The sequence below is a fragment of the Leopardus geoffroyi genome, chromosome D4 (genome assembly GCF_018350155.1).
Source record: "Leopardus geoffroyi isolate Oge1 chromosome D4, O.geoffroyi_Oge1_pat1.0, whole genome shotgun sequence".
Lineage (NCBI taxonomy): Eukaryota > Metazoa > Chordata > Mammalia > Carnivora > Felidae > Leopardus > Leopardus geoffroyi.
In genome coordinates, this window is record NC_059342.1 from 57,941,615 (window position 1) to 57,964,888 (window position 23,274).

The 23,274-nt window shown below is 40.3% G+C and overlaps 1 protein-coding gene across 3 annotated transcripts in view; it reads left to right on the forward strand.

Annotated features, from left to right (window-relative positions):
• RECK (reversion inducing cysteine rich protein with kazal motifs) overlaps window positions 1–23,010 on the forward strand; it is a 79,773-nt gene extending 56,763 nt beyond the window's left edge. For all 3 annotated transcript variants that reach the window (XM_045467734.1, XM_045467733.1, XM_045467735.1), the window contains 6 exons: window positions 876–1,047; window positions 16,330–16,522; window positions 17,710–17,920; window positions 19,478–19,551; window positions 20,367–20,522; window positions 21,410–23,010. In XM_045467734.1, the coding sequence (XP_045323690.1) occupies window positions 876–1,047; window positions 16,330–16,522; window positions 17,710–17,920; window positions 19,478–19,551; window positions 20,367–20,522; window positions 21,410–21,631 (1,028 nt within the window). In that variant the 3' untranslated portion in view covers window positions 21,632–23,010. The remainder of the gene's footprint in view (window positions 1–875; window positions 1,048–16,329; window positions 16,523–17,709; window positions 17,921–19,477; window positions 19,552–20,366; window positions 20,523–21,409) is intronic.
• Window positions 23,011–23,274: the final 264 nt, after the last annotated feature.

The window sequence follows — 23,274 nt, forward strand, 5'->3', positions numbered from 1 at the left end:
ACTCAAGGTGGAGAGAGGGTGGGGTGGAGTTAGTCCTGCCTTTACTTCCCCAGCAGCCTGCTGTTCACTTCTTACTTCTGATTTCCTTTTTATTTCCAGTGGGCTGGAGGTACAAGGTTGGCAAATCCCTAATCTATCCTCCTCCCACCCCACTCCATGTGTAACTAAGTTCAGGGAAAGAAGAATCAACTTGCTGCTGCAATGGCATGAAATGGGGTAAAGGAGGCTACCTGGTTTCTCTTTACCTGGAATCAAAGGTATTCCAGATCTGGAGAAAAGCATCTACCAATAGATACCCAGAGACTGTGCTGTTGCTGTTAACAACTATAGCTGTCTCTCAAGAAAAAAGCATCGCTTCTCAGTAGCCTTTTTACTTACTGGAGCATAATCCCAGCAGCATAAAGCATAGGAATGTTAAGAAAGTACTATTCTTGATTGATTACTCATAAAAATTTTTAAGTCTCAAAATTTAAGTAATTTCCCAAGTTACCTTCCTGTTCTTTTGGTATTACCCTTTAACATTCCAGAGATCCCGCAAGCCATACTTTATACATACTTTATACATACTAAATTGAGAGGAGCATTCTTTACTTCTCCTACCTGTAGCTTTTTTTATATGGGTTTCTACCCCTGGGATCAAGGCCAGGAAACCCTCAATTAGGTGGTAATAAATGGAACAAAGGAAAGCCATTATGCAGACAAATGGCTTTTCAGAGCCTCACCACCTGTAAAAACACTGTCAGGGATTGGAGTGATGCTTTTTCCTGACTCAATTCACAATTCTGTTTTAACTTGAGACCTCCATGTTAATTAGGAAATATGAGGGGCAAGGGAATGTACAAGTGCCCATCAGTGAGTCTGTATCCTCTCCACAGGTCTGCCCTGTAACTGTGCAGATCAGTTTGTCCCCGTGTGTGGGCAGAATGGACGCACTTACCCCAGCGCCTGCATTGCTCGCTGTGTGGGCCTCCAAGACCATCAGTTTGAGTTTGGATCGTGCATCTCAAAGGATCCATGTAATCCTAATCCCTGCCCCAAAAACCAAAGGTAAACTAAATGGCTCCTTATCTTTTTCTTTTTTTTTTTTTTTTGTAAGTTTTTATTTTAATCCCGCAGTGCTCATCACCTATTTTACCCATCCCCACCCACCCACCTCCCCTCTGACAACCATCAGTTTGTTCTCTATAATTAAGAGTCTGTTTCTTGGTTTGTGTGTGTGTCTCTCTCTCTTTACCCTTCCTTGTTTGTTTTGTTTCTTAAATTCCACATCTGAGTGAAATCATATAGTATTTGTTTCTCTCCAACTGACTTATTTCACTTATTTAGCATTGTACTCTCTATCTCCATCCATGTTGTTGCAAATGGCAAGATTTTATTCTCTTTTATGGCTGAGTAATATTCCATTGTATATATATACCACCTCTTTATCCATTCATCACTTGATGGACATTGGACTGCTTCCATAGTTTGGCTATCGTAAATAATGCTGCTATAAACATAGAGGTACATGTATCCCTTTGAATTAGTATTTTTATATTTTTTGGGTAAATACCCAGGAGTGCAATTGCTGGATCATAGGGTAATTCTATTTTTGAAGAACTTCCATATTGTTTTCCAGAGTAACTGCACCAGTTTGCATTCCCACCAGCAGTGCAAGAGGGTTCCTTTTTCTCTGCATGCTCACCAACACCTGTTGTTTCTTGTGTTGTGGTTTTAGCCATTCTGATAGGTGTGAGATGGTATCTCAGTGTAGCTTTGATTTGCATTTCCCTGATGATAAGTGATGAGCATCTTTTCATATAGATTGGCCATCTGTACGTCTTATTTAGAGAAATGTCTGTTCATGTCTTTTGCTCATTTTTTAATTGGATTATTTGCTTTTTGGGGGGTGTTGACTTTTATAATTTCTTTATGTATTTTAGATACTAACCCTTTAATCAGATATGTCATTTGCAAAAACCTTCTCCCACCATGTAGATTCCCTTTTAATTTTGTTGATTGTTTCCTTTGCTGTGCTGAAGCTTTTTATTTTGATGTAGTCCCACTAGTTTATTTTTGTTTTTATTTCCCTTGCCTCAGGAGACCCATCTAGAAAAAAGTTGCTATGGCCAACATCAGAGAAATTACAGCCTGTGCTCTCTTCTAGGATTTTTATGGTTTCAGGTTTCATATTTAAGTCTCTAATCCATTTTGAATTTAGTTTTGTGTATGGTGTAAGAAATGGTCCAGTTTCTTCCTCTGGCATGCTGTCTAGTTTCCCCAAAACCATTTGTTGAAGAGACTATCTTTTTCCCACTGGATATTCTTTCCTGCATTGTCAAAGATTAATTGACCATATAATTGTGGGTTCATTTCTAGATTTTCTATTCTGTTCAGTTGATCTATGTGTTTATTGCTGTGCCAGTACTATACGGTTTTGATTACTACAGCTTTGTAAAATAACGTGAAGTCTAGAATTATAATGCCTGTGGCTTGGCTTGGCTTTTTCAAGATTGTTTTGGCTATTCGGGGTCCTTTGTGGTTCCAAACAAATTTTAAGATTATTTGTTCTAGTTCTGTGAAAAATGCTATTGATATTTTGACAGAGACTACATTAAATGTGTAGGTTGCCTTGGGTGATACAGACATTTAAACAATATTTGTTCTTCCAGTCCATGAGCATGGAATGTCTTTCCATTTCTTTGTGTCATCTTTAATTTCATGCATCAGTGTTTTATGGTTTTTAGAGTACAGGTCTTTCACCCCTTTGGTTAGGTTTATTCATAGGTATCTTATTATTTTTGGTGCAATTGTAAATGGAATTGTTTCCTTAATTGCTCTTTGTGCTGCTTCATTATTGGTGTATAGAATTGCAACAGATATCTGTAGATTGATTTTATGTCTTGTGACTTTACTGAATTCATTTATCAGTTCTAGCAGTTTGTTGGTGGAGTCCTTTGGGTCTTCTATATATAGTGTCATGTCTTCTGCAAATAGTGAAAGTCTTAACTTCTTACTTACTGATTTGAATGCCTTTTATTTCTTTTTGTTGTGTGATTGCTGTGGCTAGGACTTCTAGTACTATGTTGAATAAAACTAGTGAGAGTAAACATCCTTGTCTTGTTCCTGACCTTAGGGAAAAGGCTCTCAGTTGATCCCCATTGAGGAGGATGTTAGCTGTCAGTTTTGCATATACGATCTTTATTATTTTGAGTTATGTTCCCTCTAAACCTACCTTGTTGAGGGTTTTTATCATCAGTGAATGTTGTACGTTGTCAAATTTTTTTTCCTGCATCTGTTGGAATGATCACATGGTTCTTACCCATTCTCTTACTGATGTGATATGTCACATTGATTGATTTGCAAGTATTGCAGCCCAGGAATAAATCCCACTTAATCATGGTATATGATTGTTTTTTTAAATGTATTATTGGATTCAATTTGCTAGCATTTTATTGAGGATTTTTGCATCTGTGTTGATCACACATATTGGCCTGCAGTTCTCTTTTTGTGGTGTCTTTATCTGGTTTTGATATCAGGGTAATGCTGGCCTCAAAGAATGAATTTAGTTTTCCTTCCTTTTCAATTTTTTTGAATAGTTTGAGAAGAAGAGATAATAACTCCTTTTTAAATGTTTAGTAGAATTCGCCTGGTCCCGAACTTTTGTTTGTTGGAAGTTTTTTGATTATTGATTCAGTTTCTTTGATGATGATCAGTCTGTTCAAATTTTCTATTTCTTCCTATTTTAGTTTTGGTAGGTATGTCTTTCTAGGTTGTCTAATTTGTTGGCATATAGTTTTCTAAAATTCTCTTATGATTGTATTTCTGTGGTGTTTGTTGTTATTTCTCCTCTTTCATTTGTGATTTTATTTATTTGGATCCTTTCCCTTTTTTTTCTTGATAAGTCTGGCTGGAGTTTTATCAATTTTATTGATTTTTTTCAAAGAACCAGCTCCTAGTGCCATTAATATGCTTTATTGTTTTTGTTTTGTTTATATATCATTTATTTGTGTTCTAATCCTTATTATTTCCTTCCTTCTGCTGGTTTTAGATTTTGTATGTTCTTTTTCTAGCTCTTTTAGGTATAAGGTTAGGTTGTTTATTTGAGATTTTTGTTGCTTCTTGAGATAGGCCTGTATTGCTATAAACTTTCCTCCTAGAACCACTTCTGCTGTATCCCAAAGGTTGTGAACTGTTGTGTTTTCGTTTTCATTTGTTTCCATGTACTTTACTTCTTTTATTTCCTGGTTGACCCATTTACTGTTTAGTAGTAATGTTATTTAACCTCCATGTATTTGTGGTCTTTCCAGATTTTTCTTATGGTTGACATCTAATTTCATAGTGTTGGGCTCAGAAAAGATGCATGGTATGACTTTGATCTTTTTAAATTTTTTGAGGCTTCTTTTGTGCCTTAATATGTGATCTATTCTGGAGAATGTTCCATCTGCACTTGAAAAAATTGTATATTCTGCTGTTTTATTTAGGACGGAATGTTCTCAATATATCTGTTAAATTCATTTGCTCCAGTGTGTCATTCAGAGCCATTGTTTCCTTGTTGATTTTCTGTTTAGATGATCTGTCCATTAATGTAAGTGGGGTGTTAAAGTCCCCTACTCTTATTGTATCATTACCCATTATTACTTGTACATTTATATTAACCATTTTATGTATCTGGGTGCTTGTATCTGGGTGCTTCCAAGTCGGGTGCATAAATATTTACAATTGTTATAACTTCTTGTTGGATTGTCCCCTTTGTTATTATATAGTGTTCTTCTTTGTCTCTTGTTACAGTCTTTGTTTTAAAGTCTATTTTGCTGGTACAAGTATTGCTACTCTAGCTTTCTTTTGACATGCATTTGGATGATAAATGTTTCTCCATCCCCCCACTTTCAATCTGCAGGTGTCGTTAGGTCTAAAATGAGTCTCTTGTAGGCAGCATTTAGATAGGTCTTGTTTTCTTATCCATTCTGTCACCCTGTGTCTTTTGATTGGGCCATTTAGTCCATTTACAGTCAAAGTAATTATTGATAGATATGTATTTATTGCCATTTTATTGCCTGTGTAGTGGTGCTTTCTGGAAATTTTCTCTGATCCTTTCTTGTTTTTCTCTCTTTCATGGTTTGCTGATTTTCTTTAGTGATGTATTTTAATTTTTTTCTTTTTATTCTTTGCATATTTATTAGTGGTTTTGATTTGTGGTTACCATTAGGTTTGTATATAACCCCTTCTGCATATAGCAGTCTATATTAAGTTGATGTTTGTTTAAATTTGAACAAATTCTTTATTCCTCTCCTCCCCACATTTTAGGTGTATGGTATCATATTTTATATCATTTTATTTTATGAGTTCCTTGACTGAGTTTTTACAGAAATACTCATTTTTATTGCTCTTGTGTTTCCTATCTTTATAAACCATTTTGGTCTTTCCTTTTCACTCAAACACTACCCTTAAATAATTATTTCAGGGCTGGTTTAGTTGTCATGAATTTCTTTAGTTTTGTTTGTCTGGGAAGCTCTTTATCTCTCCTTCTATTCTGAATGATAACCTTGCTGGGTAGAGTATTCTAGCCTGCAGGTCTTTCCCATTCAGCATTTTGAATATATCCTTTCTGGCTGGGAAAATTTCTGCTGAAAAATCATCTGATAGCCTTATGGAGTTTCCTTTGTATGTAACTGTCTTCTTTTGTTTTGGCTTTTTTAAAACTTATTTATTTATTTTGAGAGAGAGAGAGAGAAGCAGAGAGAGAGGGAGAAAGAGAATCCTAAGCAGGCTCTGCACTGTCAGCACAGAACCCGACATAGGGCTCAATCCCACAACCTTGGGATCATGACCTGAGCCAACCAAGAGTCGTATGCTCAACCAGCTGAGCCACCCAGGTGCTCCAATATTTTTTTCTTTATCACCATATCTCGCCATTTTAATTACAATATATCTTGGTGTGGATCTTTCTCTTGATTTTGTTGGGGGTTCTCTGTGCCTCCTGGATCTGGATATCTGTTTCCTTCCCCAGATTAGAGAAATTTTCAGCTATTGTTTCTTCAAATAAATTCTCTGCCCACTTTTTCTCTCTTCTTCTTTGGGATTCCTATAATACAAATACTATTACATTTGATGGACTCACTGAATTCCCTAGGTCTATTTTCATTTTGCATAATTCTTTTTTCTCTCTTTTGTTTAGCTTGATTACTTTCCTTTACTCTGTCTTCTAGATCATTAATTCATTCCTCTGCTTCTTCCAACCTGCTGTTCATTCCACCAGGCACGTTTTTTGTTTCATTTATTGAGCCCTTTATCTCTACTATGTTATTCCTTATCTCTGTGTTAAGGGTCTCACTGATGTCTTCCACTCTTTTCTCAATTCTAATGAGTATCCACATGATCATTGCTTTAAATTCTCCATCAGCATGTTACTTCTATCTGTTGTACTTCAATCTCTGACCATGCCCGTGTCCTGTTCTTTCATTTGGGATAAATTCATCTGTCTTCTCATGTTGCCTAAGTCTCTATGCCTGTTTCTGGGTGTTAGGAAAGTCAGCTATGTCTCCTGTTCTTAAGGATGGTGGCTTTATGAAGAGGTCCTGTAGTGCCCTGCAGTATAATGTCCCCTATTCTCCAGGACCTGCTTCTGGGAGTGTCTCCAATGTGTGCTGCATGTGCTCTGCTGTTTTATCCTGGCTACTTTATCCTTCAGGCCAGTTGTATGCAGAGGCTCTTTGCCTGTTGTGGGCACTGTTTGGTCCTGGTCTGAAAGTGGGGCATTTTAACTAGCTGTGCTCTGGTCTGTTTGTGAAATGAGACATGTTGCCACTGCTACTGGAACCAAGTCTCTGCAAAATTCCCACATGGGAAGATGCATCGTGAGCAGGGGTTTGGGCCAGTCTTCTGCAGGAGGGGGCCCACCACACTGGGACTCAGGCAAGTGTGACTGGGAAGGATGATTCCACCAGAGCATGATGGGGCAGGGCTTGGTGTAAGCAAGTTAAGTTGCAGGGGTTGGTGCTACATTGGTTCCCAAAGGTGGTCCTGTGCTTATGTTGAGGGGTGGGGGAGGAAAATGGCACCTGTGAATTCCTTTTTTCATGGAGATTCCTCCCTGAAATGTTGTCTCTCTGGGACATACTCTGAGATGAGTGAATAACCTCCCTACTGTGTGCTCCAGGTGCTCTTCGGTTTGCTGTTTCCATGCTGTCTGTCCATAGGCTTTTTGCCCTCCTTTTCTTCCAGAACAGCCCCAATGTCCTCTGAGCTCTCCCAGAACCAACCACACTAACCTTTAAAACTCCAGGCTTTAAGCCCCACTGGTTGCAAGAACTCATGAAATTTGAGCCCTCTCATTTTCCAAGCCAATTGCTGCAGGGATTTGTCTTCCCCAAGCACTCCCCTGTGTGTTAGTTTGTTTCTCACCTTTCTCTGTGACCATGGCTGCCACAGGTCCACAATCTATTTCTCTCCCAAGCTGTGTCTGAGTGGTAGGATATATTCAACATGCTGAACTGGAAAAAATATGCAGCCAAAAAGTCTTTATTCAGGAAGGCTGTCATTCAAAATAGAAGTGGAGATAAAGAGTTTCCCAGACAAACAAAAATTAAAGGGGTTCATGACCACTAAACCAGCCCTGCAAGAAATTTTAAGGGGGGACTCTCTGAGAGGAGAAAAGATGGAACAAAACAAAAAAAGACGAAAAGCAGCAAAGACTAGAAAGGACCAGAGAACACCACCAGAAATTCCAACTCTACAGGCAGCACACTGGCAATAAATTCATATCTTTCAGTACTCACTCTAAATGTCAATGGACTAAATGCCCCAATTAAAAGTATAAAGGGGCGCCTGGGTGGCTCAGTCGGTTGAGCATCCGACTTCAGCTCAGGTCACGATCTCACAGTCCGTGAGTTCGAGACCCGCGTCGGGCTCTGGGCTGATGGCTCAGAGCCTGGAGCCTACTTCCGATTCTGTGTCTCCCTCTCTCTCTGCCCCTCCCCCGTTCATGCTGTCTCTCTCTGTCTCAAAAATAAATAAATGTTAAAAAAAAATTAAAAAAAAAAAGATATAGGGTAACAGAATGGATAAGAAAACAAGATCCATCTATTTGCTGTTTACAAGAGACCTATTTTAGACCTAAAGATACCTTCAGATTGAAAGTAAGGGGATGGAGAACCATATACCATGTTAATGGATACCAAAAGAAAGCCGGAGTAGCCATACTTATATCAGACAATCTAGATTTTAAAATAGACTGTAGCAAGAGATGAAAAAGGGCATTATATCATAATTAAGGGGTCTATCCACCAAGAAGATCTAACAATTATAAACATTTGTGTTCCAAATGTAGAGGCACCCAAATATATAAATCAATTAATCACAAACATAAAGAAACTCATTGATACTAATGCCATAATAGTAGGGGACTTCAACACCCCACTTATAGCAATGGACAGATCATCTAAACAGAAAGTCAACAAGGAAACAATGGCTTTGAATGACACACTGGACCAGATGGACTTAACAGATATATTCAGAACATTTCATCCTAGAGCAACAGAATACATATTCTTCTAGAGTGAACATAGAACATTCTCCCAAGTAGATCACATACTAGGATGCAAATCAGCCCTCAACAAGTATAAAAAGATCGAGATCATACTGTGCATATTTTCAGACCACAATGCTATGAAACTCTAAATCAACCCCAAGAAAAAATTTGGAAAGACAATGAACACTTGGAAATTAAAGAACATCCTACTAAAGAATGAATGGGTAACCAAGAAGTCGAAGAGGAAGTTAAGAAGTACATGGAAGCCAGTGAAAATGATAACACCACAGCTCAAAACCTCTGGGATGCAACAAAGATGGTCATAAGAGGGAAGTATATAGCAACCCAGGCCTTCCTAAAGAAGGAAGAAAGGTCTCAGATACACAACCTAACCTTACACCTTAAAGAGCTGGGAAAAGAACAGCAAATAAATCCCAAAACCAGCAGAAGCATAAAGATTAGAGCAGAAATCAATGCCGTCATAATAAAAAAACAGTAGAACAGATCAATGAAACCGGGAGTTGTTTCTTTAAAAAAATTAACAAAATTGATAAACCCCTAGCCAGTTTGATCAAAAAGAAAAAGGAAAGGACCCAAATAAATAAAATCAAGAATGAAAGAGGAGAGATCACAACCAACACTGCAGAAATACAAACAATAATGAGAGAATATTATGAGCAATTATATGCCAATAAATTGGGCAATCTGGAAGAAACGGACAAATTTCTAGAAACATATAAACTACGAAAACTTAAACAGGAAGGAATAGAAAATTTGAACAGACCCATAGCCAGTAAAGAAATTGAATTAATAATTGATAAAACCTCCCCAAAAACAAGAGTCCAGGGCCGAAAGTCTTTCCAGGGGAATTCTACCAAACATTTAAAGAAGAGTTAACACCTATTCTTTTTAAGCTGTTCCAAAAAAAAAAAAAAAAAAAATGGAAGGAAAACTTCCAAACTCATTCTATGAGGCCAGCATTACCTTGATTCCAAAACCAGACAAATATCCCACTAAAAAGGATAACTATAGACCAATTTCCATGATGAACATGGATGCAAAAATTCTCAAGATACTAGCCAACTGGATCCAACAATACATTAAAGAAATTATTCACCATGACCGAGTGGGATTTATACCTGGGATGCAGGGCAGTCAGTGCAAAAACAATCAATGTGATACATCACATCAATAAAAGGAAGGACAAGAACCACATGATCCTCTCAATAGGTGCAGAGAAAGCATTTGACAAAATACAGCATCTTTTCTTAATAAAAGCCCTCAAGAAAGTAGGGATAGAAGGATCATACCTCAAGATCATAAAAACCATCTATGAAAGACCCACAACTAATATCATCCTCAATGGGGAAAAACTGAGACCTTTTCCCCTAAGGTCAGAAACATGACAGGGATGTCCACTCTACCACTGTTATTCAGTATAGTATTGGAAGTCTTAGCCTCAGCAATCAGACAACACAAAGAAATAAAACACATCCAAATCGGCACAGATGACATGATACTCTATATGGAAAACCCAAATGATTCCACCAAAAAACTGCGAGAACTGATCCATGAATTCAGCAAAGTTGCAGGATATAAAATCAATGCACAGAAATCAGTTGCATTTCTATTCACCAATAATGAAGCAGCAGAGAGAAATCAAAGAATCGATCCCATTTATAATTGCACCAAAAACCAAAAAAAGCCTAGGAATAAAACTAACCAAAGGGGTGAAAAATCTAAACACTGAAAACTATAGAAAGCTTATGAAAGAAATTAAAGAAGACACACAAAAAAATGGAAAAATATTCCATGCTCATGGATTAGAACAAATATTGTTAAAATGTCAATACTACACAAAGCAATCTACATATTCAATGCAATCCCTATCAAAATAACACCAGCAATCTTCACAGAGCTAGAACAAACAATCCTAAAATTTGTATGGAAACAGAAAATACCCCGAATAGCCTAAGCAATCCTGAAAAAGAAAACCAAAGCTGGAGACATCACAATTCCAGACTTCAATATGTATTACAAAGCTGTAATCATCAAAACAGTATGATACTGGCACAAAAACAGACACTCAGATCAATGAAACAGAATAGAGAACTGAGAAATGGACCCACAAACATGGCCATCTAATCTTTGACAAAGCAGGAAAGAATATCCAATGGAATAAAGACAGTCTCTTCAGCAAATGGTGTTGGGAAAACTGGACAGCGACATGCAGAAGAATGAACCTGGACCACTTTCTTACACCATACACAAAAATAAACTCAAAATGGATGAAAGACCTACATGTAAGACACGAATCCATCAAAATCCTCAAGGAGAAAGCAGGCAAAAACCTCTTTGACCTCAGCTGCAGCAACTTCTTACTCAACATGTCTCCAGAGGCAAGGGAAACAAAAGCAAAAGTGAGTTATTGGAGCCTCATCAAGATAAAAAGCTTCTGCAAGGCAAAGGAAATAATCAGCAAAACTAAGAGGCAACTGATGGAATGGGAGAAGATATTTGCAAATGACATATCAGATAAAGGGGTAAATATCCAAAATCTATAAAGAACTTACCAAACTCAACAGCCAAAAAACAAATAATCCAGTGACAAAATGGGCAAAAGACATGAATAGACACTTTTCCAAAGAAGACATCCAGATGACTAACAGACACATGAAAAAATGCTCAACATCACTCATTATCAGGGAGATACAAATCAAAACCACAATGAGATACCACCTCACACCAGTCAGAATGGCTAAAATTAACAACTCAGGCAACAGATGTTGGTGAGGATGCAGAGAAAGAGGAACCCTTTTGTACTGTGGGTGGGAATGCAAACTGGTACAGCCACCCTGGAAAACAGTATGGAGGTTCCTCAAGAAGTTACAAATAGAACGACCCTACGATCCAGCAATTGCACTACTAGGTATTTATCCAAAGGATACAGGTATGCTGTTTTAAAGGGGCATGTGTACCCCAGTGTTTATAGCAGCTCTATCAACAATAGCCAAAGTATGGAAAGAGCCCAAATGTTCCTCGACAGATGAATGGATAAAAAATATGTGGTATGTGGGGCACCTGGGTGACTCGGTTGAGCGTCCGACTTCAGCTCAGGTAATGATTTCATGGTTTGCGAGTTCGAGCCCAACATCAGGCTCTGTGCTAACTGCTCGGAGCCTGGAGCCTGCCTCAGATTCTGTGTCTCCCTCGCTCTCTGCCCCTCCCCCACTTGTACTCTGTCTCTGTCTCTCTCTCTCTCAAAAATAAATTAAAAAAAAAACATTAAAAAAAAAGATGTGGTATGTACATACAACGGAGTATTACTCAGCCTCAAAAAGAATGAAATCTTGCCATTTGCAACAATGGATGAAACTGGAGGGTATTATGCTAAGCAAAATTAGTCAATCAGAGAAAGACAAATATCATATGATTTCATTCATATGTGGAATTTAAGATACAAAACAGATGAATCTAAGGGAAGAGAATCAAAAATAGTATGAAAACAGGGAGGGGGACAAAACCTAAGAGACTCTTAAATATGGAGAACAAACTGAGGGTTGTTGAAGGGGTTATGGGTGGGGAGATGTGCTAAATGGGCAAGGGGTATTAAGAAAGACACTTGGGATGAGCACTGGATGTTATATGTAGGGGATGAATCACTGGATTCTACTCCTGAAATCATTATTGCACTCTATGCTAACTAACTTGAATGTAAATTTAAAAATACATACATACATATATACATACATACATACATACATACATACATACATACATACATAAGATGGGGAAATTGACAGCAGGGTTGACAGTGGAAGAAAGGTGGTGTTGGTGAAGGCAGAGAGAACAACAGGAGCAAAGATCTTGGCTGCTAGAAATGAGGAAATAGCGTGGTATCTCCTGGGAGCTATAGCAGTTCTGTAAGACTAAAATGGAAAGTGCGAGGCACGGAATGGTAGCAGACAAGACGAGAGAAATGAATGTATTTTTATTATTAGCTGTTTGTGCCTGATAGTAATGGAAATTTCCTCCCACTTATCTACCTCCATTTTAGGGATTGGACATGAGAAATCTCTGGAAATGCAACTTCAGTATTGTGTGAAGTTATTTTTGTAGGGGCTCCTTTCTCTGCAGGTTCCTCATGAGCTCAGAGTATAGTTGACCTAGCCTTAATGATGGATTTCTGTATGTGGTGGCCATAGAGCAAGGGTCCTGCTGACTCTCTGAGGTTTAAGCCTCTAGAAAAAGAGTTTTCACTGGCTGCCTCGGAGACCAGAACAGAACACACATTTTCCTTGTGAAGGATTTTATGGAGAATAAGCAATTTCTTCTCCATCCTAAAAACCCTGATGCAGTATAGAGGGAGGGGGAAATTCTCACATAGGTTAAAAGAAATGGCAAAGAGAATTGGTCACCCATCTGGCAAAGTTTATACCATGAAAACTAAGCCCAAAAAGTTCCTATGGAAAGAAGACAGGGTACTGGGCGTAAGGAATAAGAAATAAGCTGATAGGATAAGATAGTTGTATTGGGAGGTGACTTGAGGGTTGTTTTGGTGTTTGTTCATTTTCCTCTATTTGTTAACCCCTTTGAATAGGGCTGTTTTGCTTTTATAATGAAACAAAATCTCAAAATGGAAAGGTCTTGCTGGGTATAATACAAAACCAATGTAAAAAGAATAGATTGAAAAATGCAGCTACATGAAAATGAAAATTTTCTGCATAGTAACAAATTACAAATTGGAAGGAATATTGTGGGAAATCAAATAGCTGTGTCCTGGTTAAGGAGATTATAGGGAACACAATACATGCTTTCTGGCCCTGCTGAAAACAGTGGACCAGTATCCAGTTAATGTGTATATAGGGATTGGGCCCTGCCTATTCTCATGAATTCCTTAGACCATGTTATCTATTGAATATCTTATCTTGTTTTCCACTCTGCTTTTTTTTTCCATCTGCTCTTTTGTAGTCTTGGGAATGCCTTGTTTTGCTTTTTTGCATGCTTTCTATACTTTCTTACTGGCACGTAGCCACTGACACATTGTGCAATGTTTTCCCTATAATGTATGCCTAATAAATACAGGAACTTGAGAGCAGCTGGGGGAGACTTCCCTTAGCCTCCCTCTCACCTCTCTTGACTGGTGGAGTCTTGAATAATCCTTTCTGCCGTCCTCAGCTTTGCTGGACAAAGCCAAAAGCCAAACCCACAATTGGTGACTCCAATGTGATAAGCTGAACCCACAGAATATCACAGAGAAAGGGCTGATTTCCTTATAATATAAAGAGTTCCTACAAATCATCATGTAAAAGAACAACAACCTAATGTAAAAATGGGCAAAAATCAAAAACCTAATAGAAAAATGGACCAAGGATATAAACAGAAAAATACAAATAGTTATTAAACACTTGAAAAGAGGCTTTTATTGGAGTAATTCTAGCTAGTGTATACAAACCCAAAAATATCAGTACTTTAACATAGTAGAAATTCAAATACAATCCATTTGGATGTTCAGCAGGTGGCTTTCCACATAGTGATTCAGAAATTTAAGTTCCTTCCATCTAGTGATGCCCAGCTCCTGCAGACTCATAGTCCTCCTCCATATCTTCTCTATCTGGCCAGCAATTAAGAGAAGGAAAATGGTCAAGGTTGCTCTTGAGAAGCTTTTCTAGACCAGGATTAGAAGGAACATTCATGTCTACTTCCAGACACGTTCCACTGTCTAGAACTCAATCACTTGGCCACAATTACTGCCAGGGAGACTGGGAAATATAATCTAGATGTGTGCCCAAGAAGAAAATTAAATGAATTTGATGAGCATCCAATCAATCTACCATGATGCTTAACCTTTCTCATATTAAGGGAAATGTAAATTAAAGGTACAATTATGCACCATTTTCCATCTATCAGATTGGCAAAGATAAAAAGTTTGATAACATAGTATAAGGAAACAGGCATTCCCATACAAGAAGGGGGTTGAAGGGAGGGTTGGTACATCCTCTGTGGAGGGCAATTTGACCAAGCCTATCAAAATTTTAAATGCAGATACTCTTGAATCAGCATATATAAATGCTTCTACTTACCTAAAGGATCTCTGCAATTAATAAACAAGAAATTGATAATATCATTTGTCTCTGGGGAAGGGTTCAGGTGGCTGGGATGTAAGAGTAGGAGGCAGACTAATTTTTTCACTGAGTACAATTTTGTATCTTTTCAGTTTCACCATGGGCTCGAATTATCTATTCAAAAAATAATTGTTAAAGAATACAAAGTTGGGGGCGCCTGGGTGGCGCAGTCGGTTGAGCGTCCGACTTCAGCCAGGTCACGATCTTGCGGTCCGTGAGTTCGAGCCCCGCGTCGGGCTCTGGGCTGATGGCTCAGAGCCTGGAGCCTGTTTCCGATTCTGTGTCTCCCTCTCTCTCTGCCCCTCCCCCGTTCATGCTCTGTCTCTCTCTGTCCCAAAAATAAATAAACGTTGAAAAAAAAAATAAAAAAAATAAATAAATAAAGAATACAAAGTTGTATTCATTCATCAAATGTCTACTGATGTACCAGGCATCTTTCTAAACACTAGGGCACAACACTAAGCAAGACAAAGTACCTGCCCTGGTCATGTGTAATTTAGCCCCTGGATTTTCAGCTTTTCCGCTGATCCTATTTTTCAGTACTCAAAATCCTTCCTTCCAAAACTACCAAATGTCTCCTGATAGTCTTGGTTCTCATCCCTTCCATGTTAATAGATAATGAAGTTCTAAATATGCTTTTCCATTATTTCTTTTCAAATGTCTTAAATTTCCAAAGAGCCATATCACGCTGTGCGTTCCAACTTTAAATCCCATCGGAAAAGGTGACCACAGGCGGTAGTAGTGATGATGGTGGTGGTCATTTCAGAGCAGTAGGCTTCTCGTCGAAAAGAGCAGAGGCAATTTCCTTGGAAATAAAATGATGCTAGCTGCTATACCCTTCTCCTTTTATTTTGCAGACTAACATTTGTATATCCTGTTATTTCAAATACCCAGTGAAAGGTGAACATTTTAATAGGCCTTCTTATAGAAAGTTATAAATGACCTGTGTAGAAACGAAATAGCAGAAAAGTCTAAAGAAGAGCCACCATCCCCAACCCCTCTGAAGAAGTTCAGGAATTGAGAATGAAGCAGGGTCCTGATGTTACCAGGAAAACCCAGCTTCGTGGGGTAGCAATCTGTCTGTGATCTGCAACCAGTGAGCGGCAGGTCCTCAGCCTGTAAGCACAGAAGCCTGACTTTTTCAATACACACTGTGAAGCCTTCTCTTAAGACAGACTCCTGTGTATTAGCGAGCTGAAGATTAAACCCCAGAAAATGCTTCATTTATTATTGACTAAAAGGCCTCTAGCATCGGATGCCAACCCACCTGATGGCCTCCTGTCGTGACACTTCAACCCTTGCGACCTTGACTCTTGCCCTCAGAGTCACCTCCCCTGTCCCCCAGCACTGTAGTCTCTAGCACCACACCTTTGCTTATATGGCCCCCTTGGCCTGGCACGCCTGTGTGACCCTCCTTATCCTCCATGTGGCGGCCAGGACACCCCCTCCTCCCCGTGCTTTCTCTTGGCTCCTGAATCAGAATGACTCATTCCCACGAGCATTTTGTGTGTCATTTACTAGCTTACTTCATATGCCTGCTTGACCCTCCCGCTCTACATATGCTCTTGGGGGCAGGGGCTGTTTCTGATTCCTCTCTTGCTTTTTCCCCACCCTCTTGTGCCTTGTCAGTGCCGTACTGGCCTCACCATCTCCCCTACCAGCCTTGGCCCACGGTGCCGCACTTGTGTTTTTCAGATGCATACCCAAACCACAGGTCTGCCTGACAACGTTTGATAAATTTGGATGTAGCCAACACGAGTGTTTGCCGAGACAGCTTACCTGTGACCAGGTTCGCGATCCTGTTTGTGACACACACCACATGGAGCACAGCAGTCTCTGCGCCTTGTACCAGAGGGGGCAAAGCCTCTTATACAAAGGCCCGTGCCAGGTACAGTTGTTTGGCTGACAAACCCAAGTACACTGAGCTTAAAACTGGTTTATGATCTTTTACAGTGAAGCAGCAGTAAGATCACTTGGGGGTCTTCTATGAATCCTGTCAAATCCAGAGAATTAAGATGAACCATCCCAAATTGGGTTGTTTCTGCTAACTCTGGCGTCTCCCTTGCTAGTGTACCGACCTTTGTGCATCTAGTGCCCAGGCAAGGATAGAGCGGCTTCCAGCCACCGCCATTAGGAAAAGAATGTGACGTCACACACCCCTGGGGAGCGGTAGCACCACTGTCACTTCCCACAGTTCCGCGGGCCCTCATTAGAGGATGGCCCGGAAGTTTGTGAGTTAAGACCTCCAAGAATAGAGTCCTTTCCCACTCTTTCCGCCAGAGTCCCACTCGCACTACTGAAGAGTGAGTGAAAATTTCTTGAAGAACTTAATGTCTTTTTACATCAGTTTATCTTTCAGCCTTGTAGGGTTCATGTAAAAAAAAAAACACCCCAAGGACAACTCCACTGAAGCTTCCCACATGCACCACATCCCCCACCCACAGCCAGCTAGCACCTCACGACAGGGTTGCTTCTCTTGCTTCTCATTTCCTGGTCTTCGCTGGCAGGAAAATGCCTTTGCCTTGTCCCCCTAGGCCCGTTTTCCCTCAGAGCTTGTGTTCCAAGTGCACTGATGCCTTCTATTCTGAATTCCCAGTCTTCTTTTCCTACTTGTTCCCTCTTCCTGGCTACAGGTTTTGTCGTACTTATTCCTAACCTACCTGATGGATCCTGGGTCTCTGCCCCACTGATCTCTCCACTCTTCCCTCTACTTATCCCATACCCGGCAGGAAATGATAAGGCTTCTGAATGTGCATGAAGATTGATCTTGTTTTCTTCAAACAGGCACTTCTGGAATCACAGAAATCTGGAATGGAGGGGGGCGGCATCTTATATCAGGTCACGTGGAATGAGCACCCAAGTCCCAGAGAGGCTGAGAAAAGTAATCATTTCAGTTGATCTTGGGACAGCCCTATTGACCCCTCCCCCAACCCAAAGTTTAGCCAACTTTAGGAGCTTAATTAAGAGGGTCCAGGAATTTATACCTGTGTCTCTTCCCCTTCCTATTCTGTGCTCTTGGTTAGGAAAAATGCACCATACAGGTTTCTAGGCTAAATGCGCTTTGTTTGTCGTCAGCCCTTCTGCAGAGCCACAGAGCCCGTCTGCGGGCACAATGGCGAGACCTATAGTAGCGTGTGTGCTGCCTACTCGGACCGTGTGGCTGTTGATTACTATGGGCCCTGCCAGGCCGTCGGGGTCCTCTCAGAGTACAGTTCTGTCGCTGAGTGTGCTGCTGTGAAGTGTCCTTCACTCTCCGCAACTGAGTGCAAACCCATCATCCCACCCGGTATGCTGGCAGTGCTTGGGGTGGGGCAGCGGTGGGATTGGGAAGGCTTACTTAGCACCTCTAGAGAGTGAGTCACTCAGAAGAGAGTTGACTCATTTATTTAAAGTTTTCAAAAAGTCTTGGCTCTACCTGATGCTGAATAGATGCATCACTCTGAGTCCACCTTAATAAAAAGCTGTAGATTACCTTAGATATCGTCTTGTCCATTGGATTGAAAACAACATGGTAGGAGTGCCTGGCTGGCTCAGTCAGAACATGTGACTCTTGATCTCAGAGATTACTTAAATAAAAAGTAAATAAACTTGGGGCATCTGGGTGGCTCATTCACTTAAGCCTCCAATTTTGGCTCAGGTTATGATCTCATGGTCTGTGAGTTCAAGCCCCATGTTGGGCTCTGTGCTGACAGCTCAGAGCCTGGAGCCTGCTACAGATTCTGTGTCTCCCTCTCTCTCTGTCCCTCTCCCGCTCACACTCTGTCTCTCTTTCTCTCTTAAAAATAGATAAGCATTAAAAATTTTTTTAATAAATAAACTTTTATAAATAAATAAAGCAATATGGCAAACTTTTTCAGGCAAAATTCTACCAAACACCAATATATAAATAGAAAGGCAATATTTAATTACTAAAATTATGATTATGTATTCAAATGCATAAATTTACTCATAAAGTTAATAAAGAATTAGTAGTTAATGAATATAGAATAAATAATGAATGAATGAATAATTGAAGTAGTTTCAATGAACACAAACATTTGAAATTGGGAGAAATATAAGATTGTGGTCTTAGATTGGCCTTGACATCTTAATTTAATTGTTTTAGTTGCATATAATCGAGAAAGTCTGTTTCATACAGACCATTACAAGTGGTAACAGTTTTCTTAAACTACTTACCTTCCAGTGTCATACTTTCCACTTAAACAGAGGTAGCAGGAAAGACTTTATCCCATGTCTGCATGGAACAGGTTAACCTGGAGTCTAATAAGTTCATTCCTCCATCCTTGGATTCATCAAATATTTCTTGAGCTTCCACTGTGTGCCAGAGACTAGGCACTGGGACATAGCTGTGAGCAAAACAAAGCCTCTTCCCTCTTGGAAACCATGTTCTGATATCTTGTTATAATTTTTAACTGCTTCAAATAATTTTTAAAATTAAATTTGAATCAAAAACTCATGGAATCCCTAAAACACCTGCTCCCTTGTTTTGTAGACAGGAAATCAAAGGCCCAGGAGAGCCCTTCCCCAGGATCACACTGAGTTTTGAGGCAGAGCAGGGTCCAGGCCCCACATCTCTTGAAGGGCCAGCTCTCTCTGCTGTCTTGTACCATAACTGCCTCACCCCGAGAAGCGGTAAGGGATGAAAGCAGGGTGGAGGAAGGAATTCGGGTAAATGTATAGATAGTAAGACCGGGTTGGTCAGGGAACATATCTAAACGTACAGTCACCAGGAAGGACAGCTACAACTCTCCTAGCACAAAATGAAGGGTGGGTAATTTCACCAACTCCTTTGAATTCTCATTTTCTAATTCTGAACACACGTAAAATGGTTTTCGTTATACAGGTGCTTGTTGCCCATTATGTGCTGGAATGTTAAGAGTTTTATTTGACAAAGAAAAACTGGATACTATTGCTAAGGTAAATTGCTTTCTGTGCCAGATACTGTTGAAACCGTATTGATAAGCCTCTCAGTAATGCCATAGAGGAGAATGTGTCGTCCCATTTATAGAAAAAGAAAGTGATTCACGGAAAAGCAACTTGCCCAGGGCTGTGCAGCTCATCACCAGTAGAACTAGGCTGTCTGGCACCCGATCCCGTGCTCCTTTCCTCTGCACCCTGGCTGTTTGGTGACCTTGCTCTACACATCACAGTTGGCCTGAGCCTTCCTTAGAAGAGCCTTCCCTTGCTTGCACCGTATGCAGAGTTAGGGCTGGAGGCAGAACCAAGCAGCCAGAGACTGGCAGAGGCCCGGTGGTTTGAAGGCCACCTGCCTGCTCAGTCCCCATTCCTCCTGAGGGTGCTTCCGGAGTGTGCCACCTTCCCGTGGTGGTTTTGCCCTTTTCCCTTTCCTGCACCATTGCTGCTGATCCACTTTTGTGGACACAGGGCTCCCACCTGCCACTCCCTGGAAGTTAATCCCCACTTAGATTCTAACACTTGTGTTTTTACAGGAAGACTTTAATCATTTTCCTGTGACCTCTAATTCAGAACAGTCGCTTAAAAGGGGGTCGGGGGGGGCTTCTGGTGAGAGTGTTTATCTTAGCTACAAAGCTGAGCAGTCAGACAGAAGCCCTTTGGAATGGACCCTGGAGATTTAGAATTCAGCCAGCAGGGCCCCTACTGAGTTGAGGCCCCACACTTAGGGGTTCCAGTAGGCAAGGTAGCAAGGTAACCTAGGCAGCAATAAGGAATTCCTCTTTTATTCAGGTAATAGAAATTTTTTCTCTTTGCAGGTAACAAACAAAAAGCCAATAACGGTTCTGGAAATACTTCAGAAAATCCGCATGCATGTGTCTGTCCCACAGTGTGACGTATTTGGATACTTCAGCATTGAATCAGAAATTGTGATCCTGATCATTCCTGTTGATCATTATCCGAAAGCTTTGCAGGTGTGTTCAGCATGCTTTGTGCAGCCTCCTTGTCACTTTCACATTTGGAGGACTTTGTGGGGTAGGGAATGGAGGCATTTGGAAAGTTAGGCAGGGCAGGAAGGAGAAAAGCAAGGCAGCCTCTGAAGGACAGAACCGTACCAGTGAGCGTTTTCCCGGTGGCTGAGGCTGAGCACACGTTCGACGGCTGAACGTGAAGGAGTGGGAGAGCGGAGAGGCCGAGAGGCCATGGCCCAGAGTGTGCAGACATGGAAGGCGTCTGCTTACACACAGAGCAGGCAGCCGAGGCCCAGGGAGGGAAGGGGCTGACACAGGTCATGCAGTGACACAGCCAGAGTAGACACCTGTCTCCTCAGGGCTGTGCTCCTACTGGGGAGGAGGAGCCCACCAGGACTAGTCTAATGGGCCCCGTTTTTCTTCCTCAGACTCTAGAGGTGAGCCTCACCCACTGGGGCCAAGTGTTGGCATCAGAACAGTGGGAGCTCAAGTGAAGGGGGTGAATACAAGCAGTTTGTAAACTGCCACAGTCAGGAAGTTTAGTAAAGCCTGATTGCTTTCCTCCAGGCTGGGTAAGGAAGCATTGAACGTCCCTTCCCTATGACGGTGTCTAACCATGTAAAGATGGTATCTAAATGTGGATAAGTGGTGAACAGGATTGTGGGAAAAGTAAGGGCAGTGACATTATGGATCATTTCTGCTAATTTCCATTGACGCTGTTACTATTTGTGTAATAAAGTAAGACTATATGAAAATGTGACTTTGGCCAAGAAAAGAAGGACAGAGAAAACATATTCTCTATGTTGGGATATATTTGGATTTTGTCTGACTTGACCTTTCCCTAGGTTCTGTGGTTTTAGATTTTTAAAAATCTGATTATCCTCTCCCAGATTGAGGCCTGCAATAAAGAAGCAGAGAAGATCGAATCCCTCATCAACTCCGACAGCCCCACTCTGGCATCCCACGTCCCTCTCTCTGCCCTCATCATTTCCCAGGTACAGGTCTCGAACAGTGTGCCATCAGCTGGCATCGAGGCCAGAGCCCCCTGTCCCCCCTTCCTCCTCCTCCTCAGCCTGGGCCCTGCCTTGCACATGGTCTGGACACGTAACTGACTGCCCGTGAAAAGTGCAAAATGTTCCTCCCTCGAGTTTTTCTACATTGTGAGGGACATGCAGGACTGCTGGTTTCTAGTTGAATAGTGGCCAAGTAAAAGCACTTGTCACCTCTATTCACCACACAGTATTTTTTTTAATCTGCCAATATTAGGGTTTTTGTTTTGTTCTTACAAATGTTAAAATATGTCCTTCCAAATACTAATGAGAAGAGGATGTCTTCTTTTGGTGGATTCCTGCCTTACAGTTTGCTCCTTAGATGGGTCCCCCCCACTCTCGAACAAATTTAATATCACTGATAAGTGACGTGATCACTTTTTAGAAAGGTAACTCACTTTACTATAAGCTTCGTGTCTGGAAACTTCATTTCAGAGGTCCTTTAAGTATTAAGGTGCCCCTAGGGTATGTGTGCTTGTTTACAGATAATTACCTGCTCTGTCTAGAAGCTAGGGGTCGCAGTGAAGAGACTATTAGAGTATGAAACAAAGAGAAAGCATCTTTGGAATTATCATATACATCATCAGGCAAATTTAATTTACAGAAATTTACTTCAGGAACCCATCTATTGTGTTAAGCAGAGCAAGCTATGGAAATGGCATTCACGTGACACGTTGTAAGCAATAGGCTCAGTGGTTACTAACGTGCGTGTGACTTTTGTGAAAGGGAGAAGTTATATCACATCAAAGCATATTGCATTATGCATTTTTATATTAACCAGATGTATATTCTTTGGTATTCATCCAAGTTAAACTTAGAGTTTTTAAACATCAATCTTTAAACCGATTGCTGCTACTTATATACTTGCCAAAAAGTGAAATAATTAGTAGTTCGTGTAAATAATACGTGATATTTTTATTTTATTATGAAGAAGGTGAATAGCCATATTTGTAAAGTGACAATCATGTGTGTTAACCCAGTACTTTCCGTTCATGAAGACACATTGCTTTTTGTGATATGCACAGTGTGGATAAGTGTTCTGTCTGACTTTCTTTTTTTGATATAGAATTATAAAGAATTGTGGTTTAAATATTTAAAAATGTCAATCTAAGTATTAAAATGTCTGCATGTTGTCTGAGAAATTGAATACTTTGAATGTGTTTCACAGTTTGAAATAAGCTATTCAGTGTAATACTTCTTGTTTGTATGCACCTAAACTTAGATTTTACATGAAGTATTTTTTTCAGTGTTATATGTACCCTTTGAAATATATAGGGCTATGCTCATTATACCAAAATATTGTTTAAAAGTGGGCACTTAAAGCTTTCAGAATATCTCAGTGCTGATGTAGCGTGTTTGTTGCAATTGCTTTTTCTATATAAATGTCTTCGATGCAATATACTGGAAAGCTTTTCTATTTTAATAAAAATAATTTTATATGATTATGTGTACTTCCAAGCAGTGTGAACATGTAAAGTGAAACCACCAATCACTCATGGGTGAGCTATGCCCTTTGCTCTGAAAGAAGAAGTTATAGGAGTTTTATTACTCCAAGCCAAGGGCCCTGGGAAAACGAGGCAGCTGGAACAGAGCTGGTCAGATCAGACCCAGGCAGGACCAGAGGGCATACTGTGGCAGGAAGTCAAGTACAAAAACCCCAGCTTTAGGAGCTCCTGGGTGGTGCAGTCGGTTAAGCGTTTGACTCT